The 25,391-nt window shown below is 50.5% G+C and overlaps 10 protein-coding genes across 10 annotated transcripts; 4 read left to right on the forward strand and 6 right to left on the reverse strand.

The window, feature by feature from the left end:
- Positions 1 to 182: 182 nt before the first annotated feature.
- N7519_004947 (uncharacterized protein) lies at positions 183 to 1,247 on the reverse strand (the record flags this gene model as incomplete). The annotated part of the gene is made up of 3 exons (XM_057291723.1): positions 183 to 377; positions 448 to 694; positions 748 to 1,247. 3 exons carry the CDS (start codon positions 1,245 to 1,247, stop codon positions 183 to 185), a joined length of 942 nt encoding a protein of 313 aa, XP_057146534.1.
- A 2,307-nt stretch (positions 1,248 to 3,554) lies between these two features.
- Positions 3,555 to 3,767, forward strand: N7519_004948 (uncharacterized protein; the record flags this gene model as incomplete). The annotated part of the gene is made up of 1 exon (XM_057291724.1): positions 3,555 to 3,767. The coding sequence occupies one exon, from the start codon at positions 3,555 to 3,557 to the stop codon at positions 3,765 to 3,767; it is 213 nt and encodes a 70-aa protein (XP_057146535.1).
- Positions 3,768 to 4,293: 526 nt separating this feature from the next.
- On the reverse strand, positions 4,294 to 5,037 carry N7519_004949 (uncharacterized protein; the record flags this gene model as incomplete). The annotated part of the gene is made up of 1 exon (XM_057291725.1): positions 4,294 to 5,037. One exon carries the CDS (start codon positions 5,035 to 5,037, stop codon positions 4,294 to 4,296), a length of 744 nt encoding a protein of 247 aa, XP_057146536.1.
- A 484-nt stretch (positions 5,038 to 5,521) lies between these two features.
- Positions 5,522 to 7,990, reverse strand: N7519_004950 (SDA1 family protein; the record flags this gene model as incomplete). Its single annotated transcript, XM_057291726.1, has 4 exons — positions 5,522 to 7,394; positions 7,450 to 7,737; positions 7,812 to 7,847; positions 7,944 to 7,990. 4 exons carry the CDS (start codon positions 7,988 to 7,990, stop codon positions 5,522 to 5,524), a joined length of 2,244 nt encoding a protein of 747 aa, XP_057146537.1.
- A 475-nt stretch (positions 7,991 to 8,465) lies between these two features.
- On the reverse strand, positions 8,466 to 9,476 carry N7519_004951 (40S ribosomal protein uS7; the record flags this gene model as incomplete). The annotated part of the gene is made up of 4 exons (XM_057291727.1): positions 8,466 to 8,668; positions 8,727 to 8,841; positions 8,908 to 9,091; positions 9,343 to 9,476. 4 exons carry the CDS (start codon positions 9,474 to 9,476, stop codon positions 8,466 to 8,468), a joined length of 636 nt encoding a protein of 211 aa, XP_057146538.1.
- An 858-nt stretch (positions 9,477 to 10,334) lies between these two features.
- N7519_004952 (putative AMP binding domain protein) lies at positions 10,335 to 16,345 on the forward strand (the record flags this gene model as incomplete). Its single annotated transcript, XM_057291728.1, has 6 exons — positions 10,335 to 10,394; positions 10,451 to 10,473; positions 10,588 to 14,432; positions 14,484 to 14,693; positions 14,746 to 15,349; positions 15,406 to 16,345. 6 exons carry the CDS (start codon positions 10,335 to 10,337, stop codon positions 16,343 to 16,345), a joined length of 5,682 nt encoding a protein of 1,893 aa, XP_057146539.1.
- Positions 16,346 to 16,884: 539 nt separating this feature from the next.
- Positions 16,885 to 18,844, forward strand: N7519_004953 (sulfatase family protein; the record flags this gene model as incomplete). Its single annotated transcript, XM_057291729.1, has 5 exons — positions 16,885 to 17,010; positions 17,080 to 17,929; positions 17,977 to 18,194; positions 18,248 to 18,409; positions 18,485 to 18,844. The coding sequence occupies 5 exons, from the start codon at positions 16,885 to 16,887 to the stop codon at positions 18,842 to 18,844; spliced, it is 1,716 nt and encodes a 571-aa protein (XP_057146540.1).
- Positions 18,845 to 19,047: 203 nt separating this feature from the next.
- On the reverse strand, positions 19,048 to 21,197 carry N7519_004954 (2-isopropylmalate synthase; the record flags this gene model as incomplete). The annotated part of the gene is made up of 5 exons (XM_057291730.1): positions 19,048 to 19,230; positions 19,284 to 19,989; positions 20,054 to 20,928; positions 20,988 to 21,132; positions 21,190 to 21,197. 5 exons carry the CDS (start codon positions 21,195 to 21,197, stop codon positions 19,048 to 19,050), a joined length of 1,917 nt encoding a protein of 638 aa, XP_057146541.1.
- A 641-nt stretch (positions 21,198 to 21,838) lies between these two features.
- Positions 21,839 to 23,386, reverse strand: N7519_004955 (threonine--tRNA ligase MST1; the record flags this gene model as incomplete). Its single annotated transcript, XM_057291731.1, has 1 exon — positions 21,839 to 23,386. One exon carries the CDS (start codon positions 23,384 to 23,386, stop codon positions 21,839 to 21,841), a length of 1,548 nt encoding a protein of 515 aa, XP_057146542.1.
- Positions 23,387 to 23,572: 186 nt separating this feature from the next.
- On the forward strand, positions 23,573 to 25,036 carry N7519_004956 (uncharacterized protein; the record flags this gene model as incomplete). The annotated part of the gene is made up of 1 exon (XM_057291732.1): positions 23,573 to 25,036. The coding sequence occupies one exon, from the start codon at positions 23,573 to 23,575 to the stop codon at positions 25,034 to 25,036; it is 1,464 nt and encodes a 487-aa protein (XP_057146543.1).
- Positions 25,037 to 25,391: the final 355 nt, after the last annotated feature.

The following is a 25,391-nucleotide window of genomic DNA, read 5'->3' on the forward strand; positions in this document are numbered from 1 at the left end:
TGACAGAAGGGGGTCTGCGGGACATTTAGGAAAGGGATCATGCTCGCAACGGATATTCATTGCACGTTATATACTTCATGTGATAGAAGGAACGCCTAGGCAGCTAGACGCTTAATTTTGCCATACGGAAGCTAACGAGGAAAGAAGCGAACTTGGTTCCCAGTGAGCTTTTTAATAGACGACTATCTAACACAGAGAGTAGCCATCTCCAGGCCAACCGGCTGGGCCAAATTATACCGAACGAACATTTCCACAGGCGCAGTCTGTGGGTCTTCAAACGTCCATACTTGCGAGTATTGTAAGGTGAAACCTTCGCCATCGTACACGGCTTGAATAATTCTCCCCTTCTGTTGGCCCAGGAAAGAGAGAACCAGCATCTATAAAACGAGGAGGTCAGTTGATCATGGTCCATATGAGAGAGCTGCAGTGCTACATAGCACGACGTACTGGATGAATATGGCAGTTCTGAAAGGGTCTGTTATTCACTCGAATGAGCATCATGTTCACTATTGCTCTTAACTCGGGGGTAGTAAGGCCTTGGTCTGTATCGTTGATGGCAATATCCGCAACACATGATATGATCATGCGAGGCCTGAATGTGCCGCTGCGAGTGCTGTATCGCAATGTAGACTTTACGTCCCAACCTTTAGCCCAGCCAGAGCGAAGTTGAGGTTCTCCTTTTTTGTACGATGGGCTGGAGGTGGTGAGCACTGGCAAATCAACAAAACCATTGTGCTGTCTACTTACTAGAAGGATCTCAGGCCTCCAAAGTCCCAAAGGCAATATATCCCTGGCTGAATGTTTCTGTACGTATGAAGTTGCCAGTCGATGTGCTCCTGTATCATTAGGCCTTGCTTGTACCAGTTCTTGTCAAATTGTAACTTTTGATATCGCTCGTAGTGACGTTTTGACGCTTTTAGGACATGTTCTTGGTCCGAGTAGTGCCGCCCCTGCAACTCTTCCACAAGTTGATCGAAGGTTGGAACTGCATTCAGCCTGGGCGGCGTCGTGGGTCTCGGGGTCTCGGGGTCGGCTTCGACCGGATACTTCTGGAGGAGTCTTTCTGAGTGCGGAAGAAAGAAGCATGGGTCAAATTGGATGACTTCGTTCTCGACCGTCGCCACTTGGGATACCTGAATTCCGAGCCTCTGGAAGTCATCAAAGGAAGGATGGTTGGGCTCAAAGACTCTAAGTTCCCGGGACAGGCGTTTAAGAAAGCCATGAGGTTCCTGAGCTGCAGAGTTCATTTTGACAAGAGCTGCGAGAGCAAGAAATCAAAGTCAAAGCTAAAAGGTCAAAAAACCGCACCTTCTTCGTGACACTTGAGGTTCTAGGATTGAACGAATATGGGCGACGATGGACGAAGAGAGAAACTGTGAGTTTACGTTGGAGTCAACCAGATAGAGCTTGGGGAGATGGAAGGTAGTTGTATTCTTCAAGTGACAAGCTCCCAGGATGTAGTTCTTATTGTAGGTACTTAGGTAGGTACCATCCTGGGTGGCCTTACTTGTTAGGCAACCACACCCATTCAAACAGCCCGTTAATTTTGATAGAAAATTAATACCCTTGGAACTCGCAACTCTCCAAAGCTCTGCAGGTTAACAACCTATATGATCGAATCACATAAACCGTTTCAAATACTGTAGCCCTGAAAGTCCTCCCGCATTTCGGGGCGTGAACGGGTCCTGCTTCTCCGGGGCCCAGCTAACGAATCCTCTAACCTGCCGTGGACATGATGTATGGACTTTGAATAACACTATAATCCAAAAGCCATATCTGGAAGAAGGGACCTGTTTGGTGACTGCTATGAGGATAGCATGAAACTATCGAAGTTGCTATGGCGCTGCAATTCATTAACTAAAGCTCCCAGTGGGATAACCCGCACTGACAGAAGCACCATTCACTCCCGCGTCATGCGAGGTAAGAATACGGGCAAGCAGTGCCGATCCACCAAGAAATAGGAATGCTACAGACTTCAATAACCCCTTTTATACTCCAGGATTTGGATACGTGATCCCGCGACAGGTGCTCTAGGGCGACCTGAGTCTCACTTCGTTCCCTCAAAAGCTCTCTAAGTCTAAGGCACTTATATATCGATGTACGCTTCCTTCATAATCTGACTAGTCATCTATATCCTTTTTTGTATCTGATGTTGAAATTATAGGGTTTTTTGATATTAGTGATACGCTGTTTCCGCCGCAATTCTATACTAAGTTCGATATCATAAAGTCGATATAGGTCAACTACATTCTTGCCATATAAGTGATAGCATCGCTATTAAGTTTATCTAGCACTATTAACCACGAGGAACGTAGACTTTTATAGCACTTTAGCTATATCCGCGTCTTACGTTGACTTCTCCCGCCGGAAATTAGCAATATCGACTAAAACCCTCTACCATATCTCTAAGGCGTATGCTCTAGTTAACGCTAAACTCTCTGGTCTTTTCTCCGTTTCCGATAGCGCTATAGCTACTATGGTTAGTCTCACCATTTACCAGCAAGTATGTCACCAGCCTACAACTAGACTAGTACATCCCCACGGACTCTGTCGTATGATTCAGCTGCGGGTTGGGATTGCCAGGCTGATGCAAGAAAATCGTGCACTGGCACTGAAGCCGCTGAGGTATGTGAGAGTGCTTGTTTTGGCGACTGGCCTTCCTTTCTCCCGGATTTGGCATTCTTTGCTTCTGGATGACAGTTCAGAATTTTTGCCTAACTATTATCATTCTTTTTATGTATTCTCTCGGGGCTATATCACAGCTGCCCGAGGCTCACTGCACCCTCTGGCCAATGAGGCCCCGAGTTCTAATATTGGCGTCTTCTTTGGGACTAGCGCATCATATGGCGCGACCTCAGGAGCCTCACAGATCCATAACTTAATATATGAACCAATCAGAATACACAGAATCTGGATGGTGGATCTGGCCCATCGCGATTCGTCTATCCAATCAGATATTGCTTTCTCTTTTGGAAAGTCTCCGCTCCAAATTGTGAACTTGGGCCCCCTCTGCTCTCGTATCATCAGACGTGATGACAATGGCCTAGTCAGGACCTGGTTCGGCTGGTGAGGGATTTTCGGCCCATGAGCTTGAAATTGGAAGCATGCAAAGTAAGTATTTTGATGTGCTATGCAAGAATAACTTGGGCTCCATTTAGTGATTTAGAAATGAAGAAACATCATAAATATCGGATACATCGCTCTAACATCATCCTTGATATTTCTTGGCAGCTTAGTGCTATTTCTGCCCTGGTGTATAAAGTCGATTAGAAATAACACCCTATATACCTAGGTATCCATGGGTCACCCGTGGACCAGGACATAATATACTCCGCGCACTCCGTAGACAAGAACAGCAATGAACTCTAAACCCGAAAGTAACAGTAGCTACTAGTACATGTACGGACGTATATATATATATAGTAGTACATACTTCTCTTTCCCGTTCTTATGCTCTCCAAAACTCCCGTACGTTCAAACCCACGGCTTCCAGTGACACTTGGATAAATCCCGTCGTTCGATATCGAATCAATCAGTATTCACTCAAGCAAGACATGCAAGAATATCCAGATATCGAGTTGGGACAGTTTCGCGACGTTGATGCTAATTTCGGCGCTGCTTTGAAGGACACCATTACCCTTGTCAACAAGGATTATTATCGTACTCGCAAGAAGAAGACTATGGTGCTATCAGATACACGTCCTCCCCTCCGGCTTCCGAGGTTTTTGAAGGTTCGAGTATACTGCGCAAGATTGCTAGGTCGGTGACTTGGTATCATAGGTATCTCGGAATGTAGGGATATATCCTACGTTTGATGGCCTTTCCTATGTATGCAACATGTGTCTCATTGTCTCATTGTCTGGTTGATTTATTTTGTGTATTATCGAAATTTAGTCCTAGTTGACTGCGAGCCCTTTCTGACTTGAGCGATGTCAAATATCAACTATACTGATTCTTTTTTTGAGTTGCTCAGACTCTGGAGGTAAAGCACGACATATACACCCTCAATAGGAGTAGACTTCAAAGTAGACTACAACCCTAACGGAAAGGATCTAAAAGTATGAACAGATATCCTTGATAAGTCACATTCACTGCTCTGCAGATGGCAGAGCAGATGGTAAAAGATAATGGTACAAGAAAAGATGGTACAAAATAAAACAACAGTGGGTATAATACAAGTCCGGTAGAAGAAACGAAACCGATTCTAGGCCCAAGGACAAGCAAGAAGATAGTAAGTCATGCCACGCAGTGGCTCGGAAGGGAAGGAAGAGAAGAAGAGCGAGGACCAACAGTTCAAGCACCGTACATTCGCACATCCTCTGCATCGACTTCCTCGCGGCGGCGAAGGAACGTAGCTTCCTCAAAGTCGTCCATTTCCATAGTGGGTTGTTCAACCTTGCCATGACGCACAGCAAGAATACGACGACTTTGGCCTAAATTCGGGGACAGGATGGTCCGTCCGTGTGAGTTCCCATTCCAGGATCCGCCGAAATTGTCGAATGATTCATCGGCATCCTCATCGACGAGAATATCACAATCTAATTCCAAAGCCCGCTTTTGACCGCCCAAGGCAAATGACGCAGCCGACTCTTGGCTGCTTGGTGGGATCGAGTATGCGTCGCCATCATCGGTGACAAGGTAGTCGTCGCGGCCGAAGGAGGATTTGCCAGCGCCAGAAAACGGCGACAGCTCAGAGGGTCGGCTGCCATGGTAGGGTTGAGCGCGAGGAGTCTGAGCAACAGCTGTAGGAAGTGGGGCCTTCTCTTCTGTCTTGGACATTTGTGTTCTGTACCCCTCTGCGACAGATTTCCGGACCCGCATTCCGACAGACAGAAGAGAAGACTGAACTTTGGCAGGCACAACGGGGTGGGCAGAGAAGGTTTCCGCGGCGTAATGGTGGTGGTGCGATACTACAGGTGTCTCTGAAGCCACTGGTTCCGAGGCAGATGTAAAGAATGTTGTGATAGGAGGTTGGAAGCGTCGGCGTTTTGACAAGTCGCTGTTGCTGGGTGGCATCGGGCGGTTGATGGAGGGCATTTTGGAAAAGAGGTTCGGGGCACGGGTACGTCTTCGAATAGAACGAGGTATGAAAATTCAATTCTTTTAGTGTAGTCTCGAAAATGCCCAGGGAGTGACGTAGTGGGGTGTAAAGGGGAAGAAAAATGGAAAAACGGAGATGGAGGCTGCTCAGGCAACGGGACGCCACTTTACGCGGTACGCGTTGATCGCATATCCACTACGGAGTATCGCGTCGACCAATATAGTACGGACTACGGACTATTAGTACCCACGGACATTTAATTACTGGACTTGTTTCATACTTTTATACATTCATCTTACTACGAAGTACCTAGTCCCCACTGTACGGAGTACTCACTGGTGGAATTCGTAGAGCCATGGGCTGTCATAACTGAGGGTAAGTATATGCTCTTCATAGTCTATCCTGCGACATGCAATGACAAAAGTAATGTACTGTATATAACGAACAATCATTATTTTTTAAAGGGACATAAAAGGCCTATTACTGGCCAACGTTTCCTCTTCGTCCGCCTCTCTTGCCACGATCGACATGGGCCCTGAGCACAGCACGGGTCTCCACCAAACTTCTCTTGTTCTTGCTGCGCGCCTTGCCCAGCGTCATGAGGAAGTTCTTCTTGCGAGCCTTCTCTTTGTTGGTAGTACTCTTTCCTTGCTCCTCCTTGCGTTCCTTGCGACGAGCCTCCTTGCTCATATGCTCAGAGCGGTCGGTCTTGCCCTCTCTGGCGTGGGCAATACGCTCCTCACGAGTGGCCTTGGCGGCAGACAGAGCAGCAAGACCCTCAATCTCACCAGCAGTCAATGGGTCATCGGTATGGCGGGAGGTCCATGGGGCAGCGACGCGGCCCTTGTTGCCCGGAAGGGTAGCATTAGCTGCTGCCTGAGCGCGAAGCTCCGTAAGTTTGGCGAGATCAGCCGGCGTGAGGATGCGGGTGGTGGCCAGCTTCATGAAATCAATCTCCTTGGCGGCTTCCGCTTCTTTGTCGGCGTCCTTCTTGTCCTCTTCTTCCTGCTTGGCCTTCTTTGATGCCGGCTTGCCTTCATCCTCGGAGTCGCTTAGTACAATATCAACATCGTCCTCCACATTGATCCATTCTCCATCGACATCACTGTCCTCATCATCTTCGACGTTCCAGGCTGCCCAGTCGGCCTCATCATCCTCCTCTTCGTTATCTTCGGCATCAGATGGAAGACCATTCTCGATGTTCTTCTTGCGGCGCTCCTCATCTTTCCACTTGGCCAACAGTTCCAGGCCCTCAATTTCGCCGACTGCCTGCTCACCGTAACGTCTCTCCTGTCTCTCGCCAGCGCGCAGACTCATTGCGGCCTCCTTGCCACGGTCACGCTTCTTCAGCATCTGCGCACCAACGTCACGGTAAAGACTGAGGAGACCCTTGGAGGCCATCATAACACCCTTATCCTTACTCTTCTTGTACATGACAAGATCCTGCAACAGGGTCTCTTCAATAGCCAAAGGCTGTCTGACACAAATTTCACGGATGGCATTCAGACCAGCCGTCGCAACTTCACCTGCAGATGCTTCGGAGACGAACTCGTTTGCAATCTTCTGAACCAGAGGCTCGAGTACATCAGGCGGTACCAAGTCGTGGGAGGCTTGGGCCAGGGATGCCAGGAATGAAGTCACAGAAGGTTGGCGGGGCGTGAGGAACTTTTGGAAGTAAGAGTAAAGCGGCATGATGTGCAACTTGTGCAAGCCGACCAGGCGGGAGACCAGTTGTAGGACTTGGAGCTTTTGCTCCAGCTTCAAATTGGACTTGCCGTTCTGGAGATGTTTGAAGAACATGTTCTCAGCGAATCCCTGGGGATCGTGCAGCAAATGAAGCGCGGAGAAGTTGAGCGGGCTAGGATTACCCTTCTTACGCTCCTTGTTCCTGACCGCTTTGATAGCCTTTTCGGCGGCACGGGCCTTCTTTCTGGTCTTCTTGTTGATAGTAAGTTGGTGCTTAACCTGGCCAACATTGACCTCTTCTTCACTGTCTTCGTCCTCCAGTTCCTCGCGCTCCTTATCGCCACCGAGGAAGAAGCGGACTCCACCGATAATGACCTTCTCATTTTGCGACAAAGCTGCCTCCTTCATGACTTCAACGGCCTTGGCCTCTGTCCAGATTTGGCGCTTCCATAGCTCTCTGGTGATCTTGATCGCCCACAGACCTTTAGCTGATGTGCGGTCTGATGTGACCAAGTTGAACAGAACGGTCTGCATAGTTCGGTTCAGCTTATGGTTAGTGGTCTTTGAATTTGCGGTGCGCAGCTCAGAGAGGATCTTCTGGAAGAGCAGAGCCCGCAGGGTCTTGCTAGGCGTAGAGATGAGGATGGGGAAGAGGGTGTGGAGTAGCCTGTAGTAGCGGTTAGAATCGATAGCAGGGAAGTCATGAGAGTAGGTCTTCGTACGTTGCTGAATCCAAGAGATCCTTCTTCTTCAAAAGCACCAAACTTCCAACCAGCTTCTCCCGCAACTCTGTCTCCAACACCAAGTGATGCTGCATGAGCATGTCAATGAGCTGTTGCGGGAAATCTTTACAGATCCCTGGGTAACAGTCGGCCACATGGGAAATGAAGTCAATGAGATCCCGGAGAGAAATCAGACCGGTATCCGTAGCAGATGAGGGCGCCGCCATGTAAATCTCGCGATGGGATTCATATTGGTAGTGTTGGGCGCGGAAATCTTCGATATAAGACCTGAATAGCGCAAAGTAACAATTAACCCCCGATCGAGTGCAATAGATCATAGAAAACATCTGCGTATAACTTACTTGGGATCCCTGCGAATCTTGTGCTGCAAATTGGGCCTGCGAATCGCAAGGAAAGATGTTAGCCATCATGGACTTGAAGCCTCCACTATAACCGATTGATCACGGGCGCACCCTCAGACAAGATATACATACAGGTCAGCCTCGACCTTTTCCAAGGCCCCAAGCTTTCTTTTCACCATTTTGAAGTTGGAAATAAAGAATGTGGTGGTAGGGAAAGGGTAGGAGGTCCGAACTTTTTTTTCTCCGTATTCTCCGTATCGATAAGCGATGGAAAATCTCAACCTTGGCAATATCGGATTTGGCTAGAACTATCAATATCAAGTCAAATTGTACCTTTGCATATAAACATTAGGCATTTGATCATTTCAACTATTCTACGTATATTTGCTAGATCCATTCAAAAACGAATAAAAGAAATTTTTTCTTTTTAGGAAATAGGTCTTTACGACCCCAAGGTCTTCATGATCGCATCACAACTACAAAGAAAACCGTCCGAATGCGTTCCCTTTTAAGATCGTGCTTCCTCCTTGACTGTATCACATTATGTACAGCCTTGCAGATGCATGCGAATCCACTGAATCCCGGTTAAAACCCCGTCCACTCCAGTATACGCAAACAGAGGACCAAACGGAGAACAAATCCAACACAACCCCTTTACCGGTTGCTCTTGGCAACACGCTCGAGCTCGTCCTTCTTCTTGATAGCGTAGGAGTTGGAAGAACCCTTGGCGGCGTTGATCAGCTCCTCAGCAAGGCACTCAGCAATGCTCTTGATGTTGCGGAAAGAGGCCTCGCGAGCACCGATGGTGAGCAGAGAGATGGACTGGTTCACGCGACGGAGAGGAGACACATCGACGGCTGGACATGGTGTTAGTATTTGATATCAATGGAAAGATAGAATTCGTTCTTCACATACCCTGGCGACGGACGGTACCCTGGCTACCGATACGGGTGGAGTCCTCACGGGGACCGCAGTTGACAATGGCGTCAACGGCAACCTGGAGAGGGTTCTGGTCGGTCATGATGTGGATCTGAATTGAAGATTAGTTGTCTGAATTGGATAGTTGGATGGTCGAATTGGTCGGAGTGGCACATACGATCTCGAAAGCGTGAGCGACGATGCGAACAGCGAGGAGCTTCTTTCCGTTGTTGCGGCCGTTCATCATGAGGGAGTTGGTGAGACGCTCGATGATGGGGCACTGAGCCTTGCGGAAACGCTTGGCGGCATAGCGACCGGCAGAGTGGGAGAGGTAGACGGGGGAGCGGATCTGGATGTAGTCGCTGTGATGGCGGGTCAGCACCTCTGTAAACCTGATAGTCGCGCAATCGCCGGCCCTTGTGTGCGCTGTTGATTTCCTGCTGTGTGCGGATATAAGACCAGTCCCACAGCGTGTTGCGTTTCCAATCAAGAATTTCGATATCCCCCTTCAATTTGTCGAAAAAGTCTTGCCATTCCACCAATTCAACTCCTTTTTTCATCGCACACAACAGGAATGCACTCGGCGCATAGAGGACCTGATAGAAAGACTCACGTCAAGGAGATATCACGGATCTCGACATCATCGTAGCTCCACTTGTTGAACAGCTTGATGCTGCCCTGCTCGGCCAGAACCTCCTTGGGCAGGACAGGGAAGGCGGCGACCTCGACGTCCCCGTTGTCGGACATGTTGACTGTGCGGGAGGGGTTCGTGGGAAAATGACCGGGTTGTCGTTGGTGGTTGAACGTCGATGAGGTTCCGGGTATCCAAGAAAGAAATTGGTGTGACTCGCTTAGGTTGTGCGGGGGTCATGTGATTAGGGTAGGCTGAGAGTGGATATCACCTGATTTATGCCTTATCGCCTTGTTACCTTTATGCCTCAGGCCTCAATCTCTATAATGATCCGCACCTGCCCGGGGAAAACCAAATAATCCCAGCCTTATATTGATTGCAATGATTGTCTACTGGTTCTACTGGACACTCTTGAGCTTCGATTCGAAGTAAATCTTCAATCTGTGCAATTGAAGACAACATTCTCCATCCGAATACACAAATCTAGTCCTGAACTGGTGTAAATTGATGTTTCATTCCTCAGTAGTTCCGAGCCTGGACGGACACGCGATACATCCAGACAGTACCTGAACGCCACAGTCTTCATCGGGACTCGATGCAGTAGACCCCATGGTATAGATGTAAAATGTTCTTTTATGTTCTATATATAACTGAGACATATTTAGAGGTACAACATATATAGTCTCTCTCTCCATCGCATGTCTCAGGCCCTCGGCTCGCTTGACCGCCTTGCGGGTGACGTTGCGAGTGTCTTGCGCGCAGACCAGAGACACGACGGATTGACGGTTGTCGAACTTACACCCCGGTAAATACAATCTGCGGCTATCAGCGCTGCACTTGGCAAATCAGCCTCCCCTCTCCTGCGCCCTCGAGACGCGCATTGCGATGAGGTGTTCTTGACCTCGTATCCCCCATCCCTCCCCCGCGCTTTTGATACGTTTCCCCGAATTGAGGCTTTCCGACCCTCCGTCGAAATGGCGGAAGAGTCCCCCGACATACAGGCCGCTTTGCGGAACCTTGATCGGGAATTGGAGGTATGTACACTCTGTGCACTTGTTGTGTCCTTTTGCTTATGTATGGTCCATGACAGGAGGGCGATATCACCGAGAAAGGGTAAGCCATCCCTGGTCACAAGCAGTATTACAAGCCAATTGTCCCTTGTCATACAGTTCTTTCGACAGGGGCCTTTTGGACCAGCGGGTGCATAAGAGAACTAACAACAAGAAGATACCAGAAGCGACGTACCGTCCTGCTCTCGCAATATTTCGGTCCCAACAAGCCCCTTGAGATCAATCCGCAGACCAATCTTGGCTACGATGCATCCCCGACCAGTCCTAGAATGGCCCCGCCTGCCATTTTGAGTGTTCGCCCACCGACTGCCGAATCATCCATGCCACATATTGCTTCTCCCGTTTACGCAGGCAGTTACAATGGCTCACAGGGTAGCGGAGGCGTCGGATATGGTCAAGGTACCGGTATACCTACACAGGATCAGTCGCATGCATCGCTAGGATCTCATAGCAGAGAAGGCATGCTTCAGGCCCATGATCGCGCGCCTTCAGGAAGCTCTTATGACTCTCTATTCCTTCCTAGACCCCAGATCCCAGGGTCACAAGGCCAGGATGGCTCCAGAACGGCAACCTTAATGAGTCAGAACTACGCGTTCAACCCGAATTCCCAGCCCGAGTACGCCCAGGAGTACGCCCAGGAGTATCCTCAGGAGTATATCCCCGCCCAACAGGTTCAAGCCGAGTATGTGGACGACGGCGTGGCACACTACGATCCAGCATCTGGAGGGCCCACGCGACAGTCAACAATGCTTGATTCCCAGCAGGGGTACTTTTCTGACTTTGCGGGGCAACAGCATGATGATTATAGGGATAGCTATGGAGGTGGCTTCCACCGCTATTCTCAGTCTGGGGAAGCGTTTTCGCCAACCGCAAACATGGCCCCGCCATTGATGCCCGCCGCGGCAGAACTTCAGCATGGACCGGCTATTGAGCACCTCCTTCCCCTCGAGCCTCGAGAGATTCCTTTCGCATTGAACGATCCGCACGACAAAAATGTCCCCATGTCCAACTTTGACAATCTGCCCACGGTCTTACGCCATCGTGCTCGAGCTCACCCCAAGCAGGCAGCATATTGGGTGCTGGATGCAAAGGGTAAGGAGGTTGCATCGATAACGTGGGAAAAGTTGTCTAGCCGCGCAGAGAAAGTTGCTCAGGTCATTCGTGATAAGAGTAATCTATATCGTGGAGATCGCGTCGCTCTGATCTACCGCGAAGCTGAGATTATTGAGTTCGCTGTCGCGCTCTTAGGTTGCTTTATTGCAGGGGTTGTTGCCGTGCCTATCAACAGTCTAGATGACTACACAAGTCTAAATCTCGTGCTCACCTCAACCCAGGCACACCTGGCTTTGACAACCGAGAACAACTTGAAGAACTTCCAACGCGACATCACAGCCCAAAAGCTCAGTTGGCCACGAGGAGTCGAGTGGTGGAAAACGAATGAGTTCGGTAGTTTCCATCCAAAGAAGAAGGACGATACGCCTGCGCTGCAGGTTCCCGACCTGGCCTACATTGAGTTTGCGAGGGCCCCGACGGGTGATCTGCGTGGTGTTGTGATGAGCCACCGGACTATCATGCACCAAATGGCATGTCTGAGTGCAATTATTTCTACGGTCCCTGTGGAGTCAAACGCCAGGCAGTATGGCACTAAGGGAGAGACTATCATCAGTTACCTCGATCCGAGACAAGGGATTGGTATGATCTTGGCCATTCTCTTCACCGTTTACGGGGGCCACACAACGGTTTGGCACGAGGACCGGGCGGTAGAAACGCCCGGTTTATATGCCCATCTCATCACCAAGTACAAGGCATCGGTAATGGCGACCGATTACTCTGGCTTGAAGATTGCTACCTACAACTACCAACAAGATCCGATGTCGACAAGACATTTCAAGAAAAACTCGGAGCCTAATTTCAGCAGCGTCAAACTCTGTCTCATTGATACACTTACTCTCGACCCTGAGTTCCATGAGATCCTGGCAGACAGATGGCTTCGTCCAATGAGGAATCCACGTGCGAGAGAAATTGTGGCACCAATGCTCTGCTTGCCAGAACATGGAGGTATGGTCATTAGTATGCGTGATTGGCTCGGTGGTGAAGAGCGAATGGGATGTTCTTTGACCCATGAAATGGACCCGGCCACGCGTGACGATGCTAAAAAAGAAGACGAGAACCTTGCCAAGTCTGAGACTAAGACTGGCTTCGGAAGCAGTCTTTTAGGCGGTGGATCACGAGTCTCGACGACCAAACAAAGCCCTAAGAACGAGCTAAGTGAAGTCCTCTTGGACAAAGAGGCCTTGAAGAGCAATGAAGTGGTTGTGCTGGCCATGGGTGAGGATGCACGGAAGTACGCCGGTAGTATGCCGCATGCTGTACGTGTTGGCGCTTTCGGCTACCCAATTCCCGACGCAACTCTTGCCGTTGTCGATCCGGAGACCAATCTTCTCTGTACACCAAACGTTATTGGAGAGATTTGGGTGGATTCACCCTCTCTTTCCGGTGGCTTCTGGGCATTGCCGAAACACACAGAAGCGATATTCCACGCTCGTCCCTACAAATTCGAGGAGACTAACCCGACCCCGATACTCGTGGAACCTGAGTTCCTCCGCACTGGTCTGCTCGGATGTGTGATTGAGGGCAGACTTTTTGTCCTCGGTCTCTACGAGGATCGTCTGCGCCAAAAGGTCGAGTGGGTTGAGCACGGCCAGGAGATTGTCGAACATCGATACTTCTTCGTTCAACACCTAACTGTTAGCATTCTTAAGAAGGTGCCTAAAATTCATGATTGTACGGCGTTTGATGTGTTTGTCAATGAAGAACATCTTCCAGTTATTGTTTTGGAGTCTTACTCGGCCTCGACGGCGCCAACAACTTCTGGCGGTCCACCAAGGCAGCTCGACTCGGTTCTCCTTGATTCGCTCGCTGACAGGTGTATGGAGGTATTGTACCAAGAGCACCATCTGCGGGTGTACTGCGTTCTACTCACAGCCCCGAATAGTCTGCCGCGTGTCACCAAGAACGGCAGACAAGAAATTGGTAACATGCTCTGTCGCAAAGATTTCGAGGCCGGTATGCTGCACGCGGTGCATGTCAAGTTTGGGGTTGAACGATCAGTCATGAATCTACCGGTCGGTGTTGACCCAGAGGGGGGCATCTGGTCCCCTACTGCCCTTGCATCACGGCAAGAGTTGCTTGCCTATCAGGAAAAGCAATACTCGGGTGTGGATTATCGCGATGTGGTGATGGATGATCGAACTTCCACCCCATTGAACAACTTCAACACGATCGTCGACCTTCTTCAATGGCGAGTTTCCCGCCAAGCCGAAGAACTGGCTTACTGCTCTATCGATGGCCGTGGAAAGGAGGGAAAGGGCGTCACCTGGAAGAAGTTTGACCTCAAAGTCTCTGCAGTGGCGACGTACCTCAAGAACAAAGTGAAGGTGCGACCAGGAGATCATCTCGTGCTGATGTACACCCATTCGGAGGAGTACATCTATGCCATCCATGCGTGTCTGTGCTTAGGTGCCGTTGTCATCCCAATGGCTCCTATTGACCAAAATCGTCTCTCGGAGGATGCCCCTGCATTCTTGCACATCATCAGCGACTTCAACGTCAAGGCCATCATCGTCAATACTGAGGTTGACCATGTCATGAGGCAGAAGCTCGTGTCACAACATATCAAGCAGTCCGCCCAAGTCCTTCGCATTGGCGTTCCTGCTATTTACAATACCACAAAGCCCTCGAAGCAGTCCCACGGATGTCGGGAGCTCGGCTACACTGTGAAGGATGCTTGGCTCCAGGGCAATCTGCCCGCTTTGGTCTGGACTTATTGGACGCCAGACCAGCGAAGAATCTCGGTCCAAATTTCTCACGAAACCATCATGGGCATGTGCAAGGTTCAGAAAGAAACCTGCCAAATGACAAGCTCGAGGCCAGTGCTTGGAAGCGTCCGAAGTACCCTCGGTCTCGGATTTCTCCACACCTGTCTGATGGGAATTTTCGTCGGTAAGTTGGCTGTTAATCTATGAAGATTTCCCTTCTAACATATTACACTAGGTGCGCCTACATACCTTGTTTCGCCAGTCGACTTCGCTCAAAACCCAATGACTCTCTTCGTAACACTTGCTAGGTACAAAATAAAGGATACCTACGCCACCAGTCAAATGTTGGACTACGCAATGAGCGCTATGGCTGGAAAAGGCTTCCAGCTTCAAGAACTGAAGAACCTCATGATTTCCGCAGAGAGCCGACCTAGAACGGATATCTGTACGTGTCATTATCATCACAGCCCTGAAGAGAAGCTAACCAGATTACGCAGATGGAAAGGTACGCCTACATTTCGCCAATGCCAACTTGGATCGTACCTCGATCAACGTTATTTACTCGCATGTTCTCAACCCAATGATTACCACACGATCATACATGTGCATTGAGCCCATCGAGCTATGGCTCGACCTGCGCAGCCTCCGTCAAGGTCTTATCTATCCCGTGGACCCGGATGCCGACCCCACCGCGCTTTTGCTGCAGGATTCGGGTATGGTACCAGTCAACACCCAGATTGCGATCGTGAACCCCGAGACCTGCACCCTCGCACATGTTGGAGAGTACGGTGAGATCTGGGTCCAGTCGGACGCTTGCGCACAGGGATTCTATAAATCCAAGCAAGAATTCGATGCCGAGCGATTGAACGGCAGAGTTGCCGATGGCGATCCCAGCGTGCCTTATGTCCGTACTGGTGATCTTGGTTTCCTTCACACCGTTACTCGACCGATCGGTCCTGGCGGCCAGCCAGTCGATATGCAAGTACTGTTCCTCCTTGGCAGCATCGGCGAGACCTTCGAGGTCAACGGTCTCAATCACTTCCCTATGGACATTGAAAACTCCGTGGAGAATTGCCACCGCAACATCGTGAATGGAGGATGGTAAGTAGAAGGCATTCCTCTCAGATAAGACATATAGGCTAACATAACCTTTTCAGTGCTATTTTCCAGGCTGGTGGGCTGGTTGTTGTCGTTGTCGAGGTTACCCGCAAGGCCTATCTAGCCGCTCTTGTTCCCGTCATTGTTGATGCCATTCTCATGGAGCACCAGGTTGTTGCAGATATCGTCGCATTCGTCTCTCACGGCGACTTCCCCCGCTCGCGTCTGGGCGAGAAGCAGCGCGGAAAGGTTCTCGCCTCATGGGTGACCCGGAAGCTGCGAACCATTGCTCAGTTCAGCATTCGCGACCTGGAGGGAGACAGCCCATTTGCGGACATGCCCCAGCACCGTATGAGCAGAGCTTCCAAGCCTGGAAGCACCATGGGAACCAGCGTCCGACAGTCTGCAATGAATGCAGACGACGCGGCGGTCCCTCGCTCTCCAGCCGGGGTGACACTGGAAGAGACTAGTCATCCCGCGCCTAGTTATCACACTGATCGAGCTGGGTCTATGCCGCATGAACTTGGGAGTGCCACTGACAATAGTGTGGCTGCCACTCCTGTCCCGAAGCCTAGCCCCGCTGTGCCTCATATCAAGGAGCCACAGTCCGCTACGATTGTTACCGAGTTTGACGATCATCACTACGACACATTGGATTCCGCTGCGGGTACCTCCAACGCGGACCGTGATTTCCGGTTCAGTTTTGATATGGCCGATCCGGTCCAGTCTCAATCGTATGGATATCCTGGCGGTGAACAGCCCTCGACTGGAGAGTCGCTTCCTAGCCACCAGGGAGGGAGCAACGGCAGCCATGCTATTGGCACAGCCCACGCTGAACCAGCACGTCCAAGCACCCAGGGCAGCGGGATGGATGATTGGGCCCAAGAAGCTCTCATGTACCAGTCGGCACTAGGCGCAGAAGGACATGATGTCCACCGCACGGGCAGCAACAATGCTGCACCGCCCAATCGGCAACTGCGAGGCTTGAACTTGGATTGAGCGTGTGCATTGCACAGATTTTAAAACGATTTTGTTTTTGAAAAGGCTGCTTGGCCCATGTTGACAGTTCTGATCTTTTTTTTCCCCCTAGCATTGCGTTTTACCCTTATCCCCAATACCTTAGCTGTTTGCAATTTGTACATATCCAGTATATCTCTTTCTTTCGAATGTAGATAAATTCTTTTTTTTATTTACGGTCGATCATTCTATGTGGACTAAAAAGACACGACCCACCCTAACACCATCTCCGTCCACGAGCTCGCCATCGCCGATCTCTTCTTTATACTCCACGTCTGTCTGTTGTATATTGTATTGTACTCCGACTGATCGACTTCCCCTATAACTTGCAACCTATCACCGACATGCTGATCATATTCTTTGTACAGTATTACCTCTATTCGGTTGGTAATATGCAATTCTATGGAGAAATCACACAACTCCGGTCTTGTCCCCATGACGCAGAGCTTGGAGAAGCTAAAGAACTTATATAGTTGCTCCCAGCTCTAAAGCTCAACAAGTAACATATAAATTTTGCAGCCATGAAATTACTGAAATTGCTGTTATTGACAACTCTGGCTGTTGCCAAGCAGCCTAATATTCTTTTTGTTCTAACAGACGATCAGGGTAAATATGTAGGCGGTTTAGAGCACATGCCCAAGCTGCAGGTGAGTCTATTCCTATTCCATTCAAACCCTACTTCCTCCAATCCCCCTCCAATCTAACACTTTAACCAGGAAAACCTCGTTCAACAAGGGACAACCTACTCCAAACATTTCTGCTCAATTGCACTATGCTGTCCCTCGCGAGCCAATCTCTGGACCGGCCGCATGCCACACAACACCAACGTAACAGACGTGGGACTTCCCTACGGTGGCTATCCAAAGGTAGTCTCAACCGGCTGGAACGACAACTATCTCCCACTATGGATGCAAGAAGCAGGCTACAACACATACTACGTGGGTAAGATGTGGAACGCCCACACAGAAGACAACTACAACGATCCATACGTACGAGGGTTCAACGGCTCCGACTTCCTCCTGGATCCGTACACCTACCGATACTGGTACGCACGGATGACACGCAACGGAGCAGCACCAGTCAAGTACGACGGACAGTACTCGACAGACGTGATCGCGGAAAAAGCAGAGGGATTCATCGACGAAGCGGTTAAGCACGAGCAGCCGTGGATGCTGACAGTAGCGCCGAACGCGCCGCACTCGAATGGGTCTCATGATTCCACGCGGAATGCGAACTGGTTCGGCGAACCCGAGTTTGCACCGCGACATGCGGATTTGTTCAAGGATGCGCGGGCACCGCGCGATGAGAGCTTTAATACGTTGATTGAGAATGCGGTTAGCTGGGTGCAGAATGTGCCTGAGTTGAATCAGACGCATATTGATTATATTGATGAGTTCCAGCGGTGTCGGTTGCGGGCTTTGCAGGCTGTCGATGAGATGATTGGGAAGCTTGTTGAGAAGTTGGAGAAGGTTGGCGAACTGGATAATACTTATATCTTCTATTCGACGGATAATGGGTATCATCTCGGTCAGCATCGGATGCAGCCTGGCAAGAACTGTGGTTATGGTGAGTTGGTCTTCATTGTCTGTGGTGTATATGGCTAACTTTTATAGAAACCGATATCAACGTCCCTCTCATCGTCCGAGGCCCTGGTATCGGCAAGAATCAGACTCTGGATGCTATCACTTCTCATACGGATCTAGCTCCTACCTTCTTGAATATAGCTGGGGTGACTCGTGATGGGTTGGATGGCAAGAAGATTCCTACTACTATTGCTGCCAGCACGGCGGACAATAGGACCGAGCATGTTGCTATTGAGTACTGGGGATTGGTGAGTGATTTCATTAAGAGCGCATGAGACCAGTCAGCTAACATTGAACATAGGCTGTACCAGAAGGCATCTACGGGTATGCCAGCGACAAGGTCGACCAGTCCCATAACAGCTACCAGCGAAACACATACAAGGCCATCCGACTGGTTGCCGATGATTATAGTTTATACTATTCAGTATGGTGCACGAACGAGAAAGAATTCTTCGATCTGAAGGTGAGCGCGCCGCCCCCCCCCTCCCCTTCTGCCCTACAGTTATATCCAACAACAAGCCCTAACACTGTTAAACAGAACGACCCCCATCAAACCGTGAATCTAGGCACGCACCCAGCCAAACACCCCAACTACAAGATCGCAAATCGCGAGCTGCCACAAATAATAGCGCGGTTAGATGCGCTGATGCTCGTGCTCAAGTCCTGCGAAGGCGACGCATGTCGATACCCCTGGAAGCAGCTGCACCCAGCCGGCAGAGTCAACAGTCTTGCCGATGCACTGGACTCCGGCTTTGATACCTTCTATGCGAACCAGCCGAAAGTTTCGTTCTCATCTTGTGAACATGGGTATATCATTTCGGCGGAGGGACCGCAGAAGTTCAATTCTTATGGGGCCAGTAAGAGGGGATGGGGATTGGATGAGCTGTTTGGTTGGTGAGATTCCATGTCTCTGGTCTTTTTATAGCTTGACATGTGTTGTAGATATCTGTTGATATGCATATAGGGGCAATGAGATGTTCAATTAAGTCGATGTTAATATCTGAGTAGAAATAGTTGAAGAAAATAGATTATTTCAAATTGATTCATGGTATTCACATTATTGCTATCACTTTTAGTCTTAGGCTTTTTTTAATCAATTACTTACATTTTTTCAGCCTGTTTTGTCAGCTGCTCGACATTGACCTTGGCGCTCAGACCGCCGTTAGATGTGGCAGCATCAGGGGTACCGGACAGCTGCTCGAGGGCCTGGATGTCCTCGTCAGTGAGAGTGTTGGAGCGGATGGGACGGAAAGGAGCAGGAGAGCCAGCGCGGGAGGTGAGGAACTAAAGTAATGTTAGTGGTGACATGCAGACAAATCTCAAAGATCGAATCTTACCGAGCTGGCGGCGCTGAGCAGCGCAATCAGGGAAGCCTGGACCACATCCTGGTGGATACCCACACCCCACACCTGTTGATTGCTGCCGGCTGCTGTGCACTGAATGTATGTAGCAGCCTTGGTGTCACGACCGCGACCAATGGAGTGTTCCTTGTAGTCGCGGACGTCGAGATCAATACCAAGGGTGGAAAGCGCGGTAGCCAGGGACGAGATAGCACCTGGGCCAACACCGGTGATGGCGTGCTGGACGTTGTCGATCTCGATAATACCGGTGAAGCGACGCTTGAGGTTCTTGGTGTTGAGGGCCTTGCCGGGCTCGGGAGGAGCAGGGGACTGCGAGCGGTCGGTGGTGATGCTGTAGTCGACAAGGGTGAAGCGAGGGTTGGACTTGAGGTGGTAGGCTTCCTCGAAGAGATTGACAATCTCGGTAGGCTTCAGCTCCCGGCTGACAGCCTCGGTCTTCTCCTGCACGATCTTGCTGAATTCGACCTGCAGGGCGCGAGGGAGATCCAGCTCCAGGCTGCGCAGGATAATCCAGGCGGCACCACCCTTGCCACTCTGGGAGTTGACGCGAATGACTGCCTCGTAGGTACGGCCGATATCTTGGGGGTCCAGGGGCAGGTACGGGACGACCCACTCGGTTTCCTCGTCGGCACCCCCACCGTCTTCGCGCAGCTTGAAGCCCTTCTTGATTGCATCTTGGTGGCTGGGTTTCAAAAGAAGTTAGCAAAAATAGTTCAACACACTGGGGAAAAGAAAAGAAAACAAACCTTCCAGAGAATGCGCACACAACGAGCTGACCACCGTATGGCGCACGCTCGTTGACAGGGATCTTGTTGCTCTCCTCTACCACCTTGATGACAGAGTTGATGTCTGAGAAGTCGACCCCTGGTGAGACACCTTGTGTGTACAGGTTCAGGGCGAGAGTGACCAGGTCCACGTTACCGGTACGCTCACCGTTACCGAACAGAGTACCCTCTACACGCTCGGCACCGGCCATTTGTGCCAGTTCAGCCGCGGCAACAGCGCAGCCACGGTCGTTATGCGGGTGGACTGAGACAACGAACTTCTCGCGCTCAGTCATGTTGGTGCAGAAGTACTCAATCTGATCGGCAAAGACGTTGGGGGTCGCCATCTCTACCGTGGCGGGCAGGTTGAAAATGATGGGCTTCTCCGCCGTGGGTTCCCAGGCAGCCTTAACAGCCTGGCAGACCTCCACAGCGAACTCGGGCTCGGTATCGGAGAAAGTCTCGGGGGAGAACTCGAATTGCCAATCTGTGCCAGCCTGGGCAGGGTCGTCCTTAGTGATAGAACGGGCATACTTTGTGCATTTGACAGCCATCTCCAGACTCTGCTTGCGGTCCATGTTGAAGATGATGCGGCGGAAACAGGGGCTCGTTGCGAGGTAGATGTGGAGGATAGCCTTCTTGGCGCCCTTCAGGGAATCGACTGTGCGACGGATGAGATCCTCACGGCAGGGAGCCAGGACTTGCAGGGCGACATCATCGGGTGTGAGTCCAGGCTCTTCGACCAGACGGCGGGTGAAATCGAAATCCGTCTGGGATGCGGACGGGAAGGACACTTCGATTTCCTTGTAGCCAATATCCACGAGCATCTTGAAGAAACGGTATTTTTGCTCGCCGTCCTATAGCACCAATCTAATCAATATGAGAAACCAAGAGCAAGCAGTAGATCATATCATACCATTGGATCCGGCAGAGACTGGTTGCCATCACGCAGATCGGTCGCCAGCCAGCGAGGAGGCTTATCAATAACTTTGTTGGGCCATTGACGATTTGGCAGGTTCAGCGGCTTGAAAGCCTTATACTTTTTTGAGGGATCCTTGAGCCTTTAGAAAATTAGTATGTAGAACCACCAAATCGGAGTCAGAGTCATTTCAACATACATCGGCATGTTGGCGGGGTACCGCGGGGGGCGCAAGTGGATAAGAGACGATAAAAGGTAGGGTATGGTTATAGCTAGGCCAAGCAGACTCAAGATTGATTTGATTAAAGCAAAAAAGAACTTGCTTTCAAAATATGGACACTGGGATTCTTTTATAGCAAAAAAAGAAAAGAAGACCAATTAAGAATGGGGAATATGCTGTGACTCAAATGAGCCTGTCAATGACGCCGAGTTTTCGGCGCCGACAGCGGAGTCACGTGACATGCACATTGGTCGAGTTAGGGCGCGAGAATCTGCAATTGACTTGCTGATGGGGCTGGTATGTCTACTAGCAGATTTCTCATGTCAATCTATATCATTTATATTCACTTTGATTCCATTTTACAGCCATTTGCGGCGAATATCTACTGTCCCTGATTCCATAGGGGACCCCAAACATCGGAGATCTCCATGCCTGGGGCATCTACTCCGCGAATAGCCGCAGTGAGGCCACAGCCGCAGGCATTGCTTGGTTTCAAATTGAACGATGTACATAGGTTAGAACTTGGAATTCGGTAAAATATCGGTCTAATATACAATCGCAGGAAGTAAAATAGAAACACGCTCAAAATGTCAACGCACATGGGTTATACAAAATACAACGTACAAAGTTACACAAAGTTCTTCTCGAGTTCGACCAACAGCGGATGCACCTCGTCCACACTAAGCTTAACAGCTCGAGGATTCTGTAGCGCATCATTACCTAGTCTGGCTTTGATCAGCGCCTGCAGAGTTTGAGCATCTTTATCTGTCTTGCTCTGCATCTGTCCAGTGACATCAACAGTGATACCACCATCGGCCAGGTCCCGTGATCCGAGAATGAAGATGAGGTTATACTTCATCTGTTTGGCGCGCTGAATCTTCTTGCCCAGGGTCTGTGCGCTGGTATCGACGTCAACCAAGAATGTAGAGTCGACAGAGGACAGTGGTCGGGGCGGCTCAGCGGTACCATCATTTAGCAATGCGCGGAAACCAGCGATCTTGGCTGCTGATTCCTGAGCCTGGCGCACAACAGCATCGTCTTGGTTAACAGTCAGGACAATAGCCTGGCGCGGGGACAGCCAGAATGGCCAATGGCCACCGTGCTGTTCAATCAGCAACGCCAAAAACCGCTCCAATGAGCCGAAGATGGCGCGGTGAATCATAACTGGAGTTGCAACTCCGGGTGTGGCTGGATTGTAGTCTGGCTCACTTTCTGCAACTTGATACTCCAGCCCAAATCGCTGTGGCAGGTTCATGTCCAATTGAATAGTAGACAGCTGGTGGTACTTGCCAGCTTGGTCCTGGAGCTGGATGTCGATCTTGGGACCGTAAAACGCACCATCGCCCTCATTCAGCGCCCATTCGCGTCCGGTACTATCCAGAGCCTCGCGCAATTGCATTTCGGCATTGTCCCACATCTCCAAAGTTCCAATGTAATCTGTTTCGGGCCGAGTCGACAAAACTAATCGATACGGACCGAGTCCGAAGGTCTTCATGGCCATGTCCACAAAGCCTAGCGCCGATGCGATCTCCGACTTGATCTGCTGCCGGCGACAGAATATATGACCATCATCCTGATGGAAACGACGTACGCGCGTTAGACCAGTCAGTGAACCTGACACTTCGTTGCGGTGCAGCGGACTGAAATCCGCGTAGCGCACCGGCATGTCCCGGTAGGAGTGATTCTGCGACTTGAAGAGTAGGCAGTGGCCGGGACAGTTCATTGGCTTCAGTCCATAGGATTCATCTTCACCTACTTCGCCATCTGCCTCGCCACTGGCTCCTCGGCCGGTCACCTCATACATATCATCCTTGTAGTTCTGCCAGTGTCCGGATATCTCCCAGAGCGACTTTTTGTATATGGTCGGGGTCAAGACTTCACGGAAGCCGTATTGTAGGTACTGGGTGCGAAGGAAGGAGATGAGTTTATTGACCACATGTGTGCCATTTGGGAGAAATAGAGGAGATCCGGGACTGTAGACGGAAGATGTGAAGAGCTCTTGGGCGGTTCCGAGAGCTCGGTGATCGGTGGGAGGTATCGTTGGAGCTTCGGGTTTGTCAGAACACGAGCAATGGCGAATCGCAGTGTATGACAACGGTCGCGACCGTGTAAATTGCCATGGCAGGGACTTAACGCCAGGCGTTAAGGACGGTCTCAGGCGAAGCAGTGAGCGCATGGTTGAAGATTCTCAATTCCTTGGCCGCGGCGGTTTCTCCGATCTTTCTTCCCCCACCGCTTTACGCGTGCAACGGTCTGCTTGGGCCAGTCGCATTCAAAACATTTGACTCCGAGTCGTGAAATGTTAACTACAAAACATATTAACTATTATACAAGGTGCATGTCTTGCTGAGATGTTTACGCCATGTCTACAGAAAAGCCTCGTATCCCAGATCGCCCGGCTCTTGGCGAATCCTGGGTGATAGCATCCACTGCTTCTCTGAAGGAAAAGGAAGACCCCACCAAAACTTCAGATTCCCGGCATGAAAGCAGCAAAGCGACCACAAAGACAGCCGGCACGACATCAGAGTCGCTAGCATCCTCATCGTTATCGTCATGGACCATATCAGGCCCAGAGCTCGTCATGCCGTCTATCTGCGAAACGCCTAATTTAGAAGGGTCATGGGTAGAATACGTACGGTCTCCGAAGCAGCCAGGCTCGGAAAGCATGAGAAAACGACGGAAAGTCTCCATGCCGAACAGTTCAAAGCAGCGAGAGCAGGACCGGGCCGGCGCTAAACCTGGAGATGCAGACGCTGGTTCGTCTGCAGAGACGACCACCAAACAAGCAGACCTGATGAGATCCGAGTCCATCTTTGGTGCCCATACTGCCCTTGTCCGCAACGCAATCAACACAGTCTTGGTCGCCATCATCCTGCACCTTCTGGTTCTCCCCGAGGTAGTCTACCAAGCCAAAGACCTCTGCCACCTCCCAAGTATCAAAACTCTCTATCCCGGCAGCTGCATCACCCTCTCCGCGACATACCCACCACGCGGCGCCTACCCATCCGCAATACCCCAAGAAGAAACCCTCGCAACCTCCCAGCGCCAACTGGAATCCATATTCGACAGCGCCCTCGAAACCTTCACCCCTCTATCCGCAATCCTCAAACAAAGCGAAAGCATGCTCGCCGACCTAGAATCACAACTGAAATCAACCTTCCCAGACGCTCGCAACGCTCTGGACCTTGAATTCACCGGCAGCAACCAAGCGATTCAAACAGCAGTATGGGAATTCGACTCTCTCCGCGCAGACCTCCGCTCCGCAATCGAGAGCCTACTCGCCTCACGGCCAGCAACCGAAATAAGCGGCACAGCAGCTCTAGACACACGACTCGCGACCCAAATGCGACGACGCGAAGAGTACCTAGACCGACTGCGCGCGCAGATCCGCAGCAAAGCAGACTCCCTCAACACGCGATTCGCAACACTAGACGACCACCTCGAAGCAGTGGACGGGATCGTAGCGCGCGAAGAACGCCGGAACCCAACATTGCACAGATACCGATCTCCATCTGACGACAGCAGCAGCGACCGGCTCTATTCCGTGCTCGACTCGCTCCCGCTAGGACCGTTCGGGGCATATTTGTTCCGGGGACGATCGTCAGAAGATGCAGATGCCAATCCGGTTGCGCTGACGGAGTCGTCATCGTCTGCCGTGGCCTCCACTGCATCCACTGGATCTACACCGACACCCCGGCCCGCGGCAACTCTTGCCTTGCTCCGGGTCGCGGCCACGCACCATCGTCCCGTTACTGACTCGGTGTTACGCCTATCACGCCAGTTAAGGGATGTGCGACGTGCGGCTGGGGCTGGGTCCACTTGGTGAATTGAGTCTCCACAAGGGGCTGGGGGAAAAGCTCGGATTTTGGTGAGGGTCCGAGAGTTGATTGACTTTTGAAGGGGTTTTAAGGTGTTGCTGCAGTTACAGTCTGATTTGGGGAGTCCATGTTACTTTTTTGTTTTGACTTGTGGCGTTTTTCTATCCGAGAAGATGAGATGAGTTAGATGCAATAATGAGCCACGACAGTACCTTTTTACCTTTTTCCATTTTGCTTTTACGAAGGATACTGTACTACAATATACGGGGTACAATGTACTCCGTACACACAAATCAAATTCACAATTCATGTCGAAACGCACAGAATACATCGTACGATAAGCCAAGTAAATTGTGTAAATTA

The sequence above is a fragment of the Penicillium mononematosum genome (genome assembly GCF_028829835.1).
Source record: "Penicillium mononematosum strain IBT 11891 chromosome Unknown utg000003l:1.0-8172316.0:1.0-8177699.0, whole genome shotgun sequence".
Classification (NCBI taxonomy): Eukaryota; Fungi; Ascomycota; class Eurotiomycetes; order Eurotiales; family Aspergillaceae; genus Penicillium; species Penicillium mononematosum.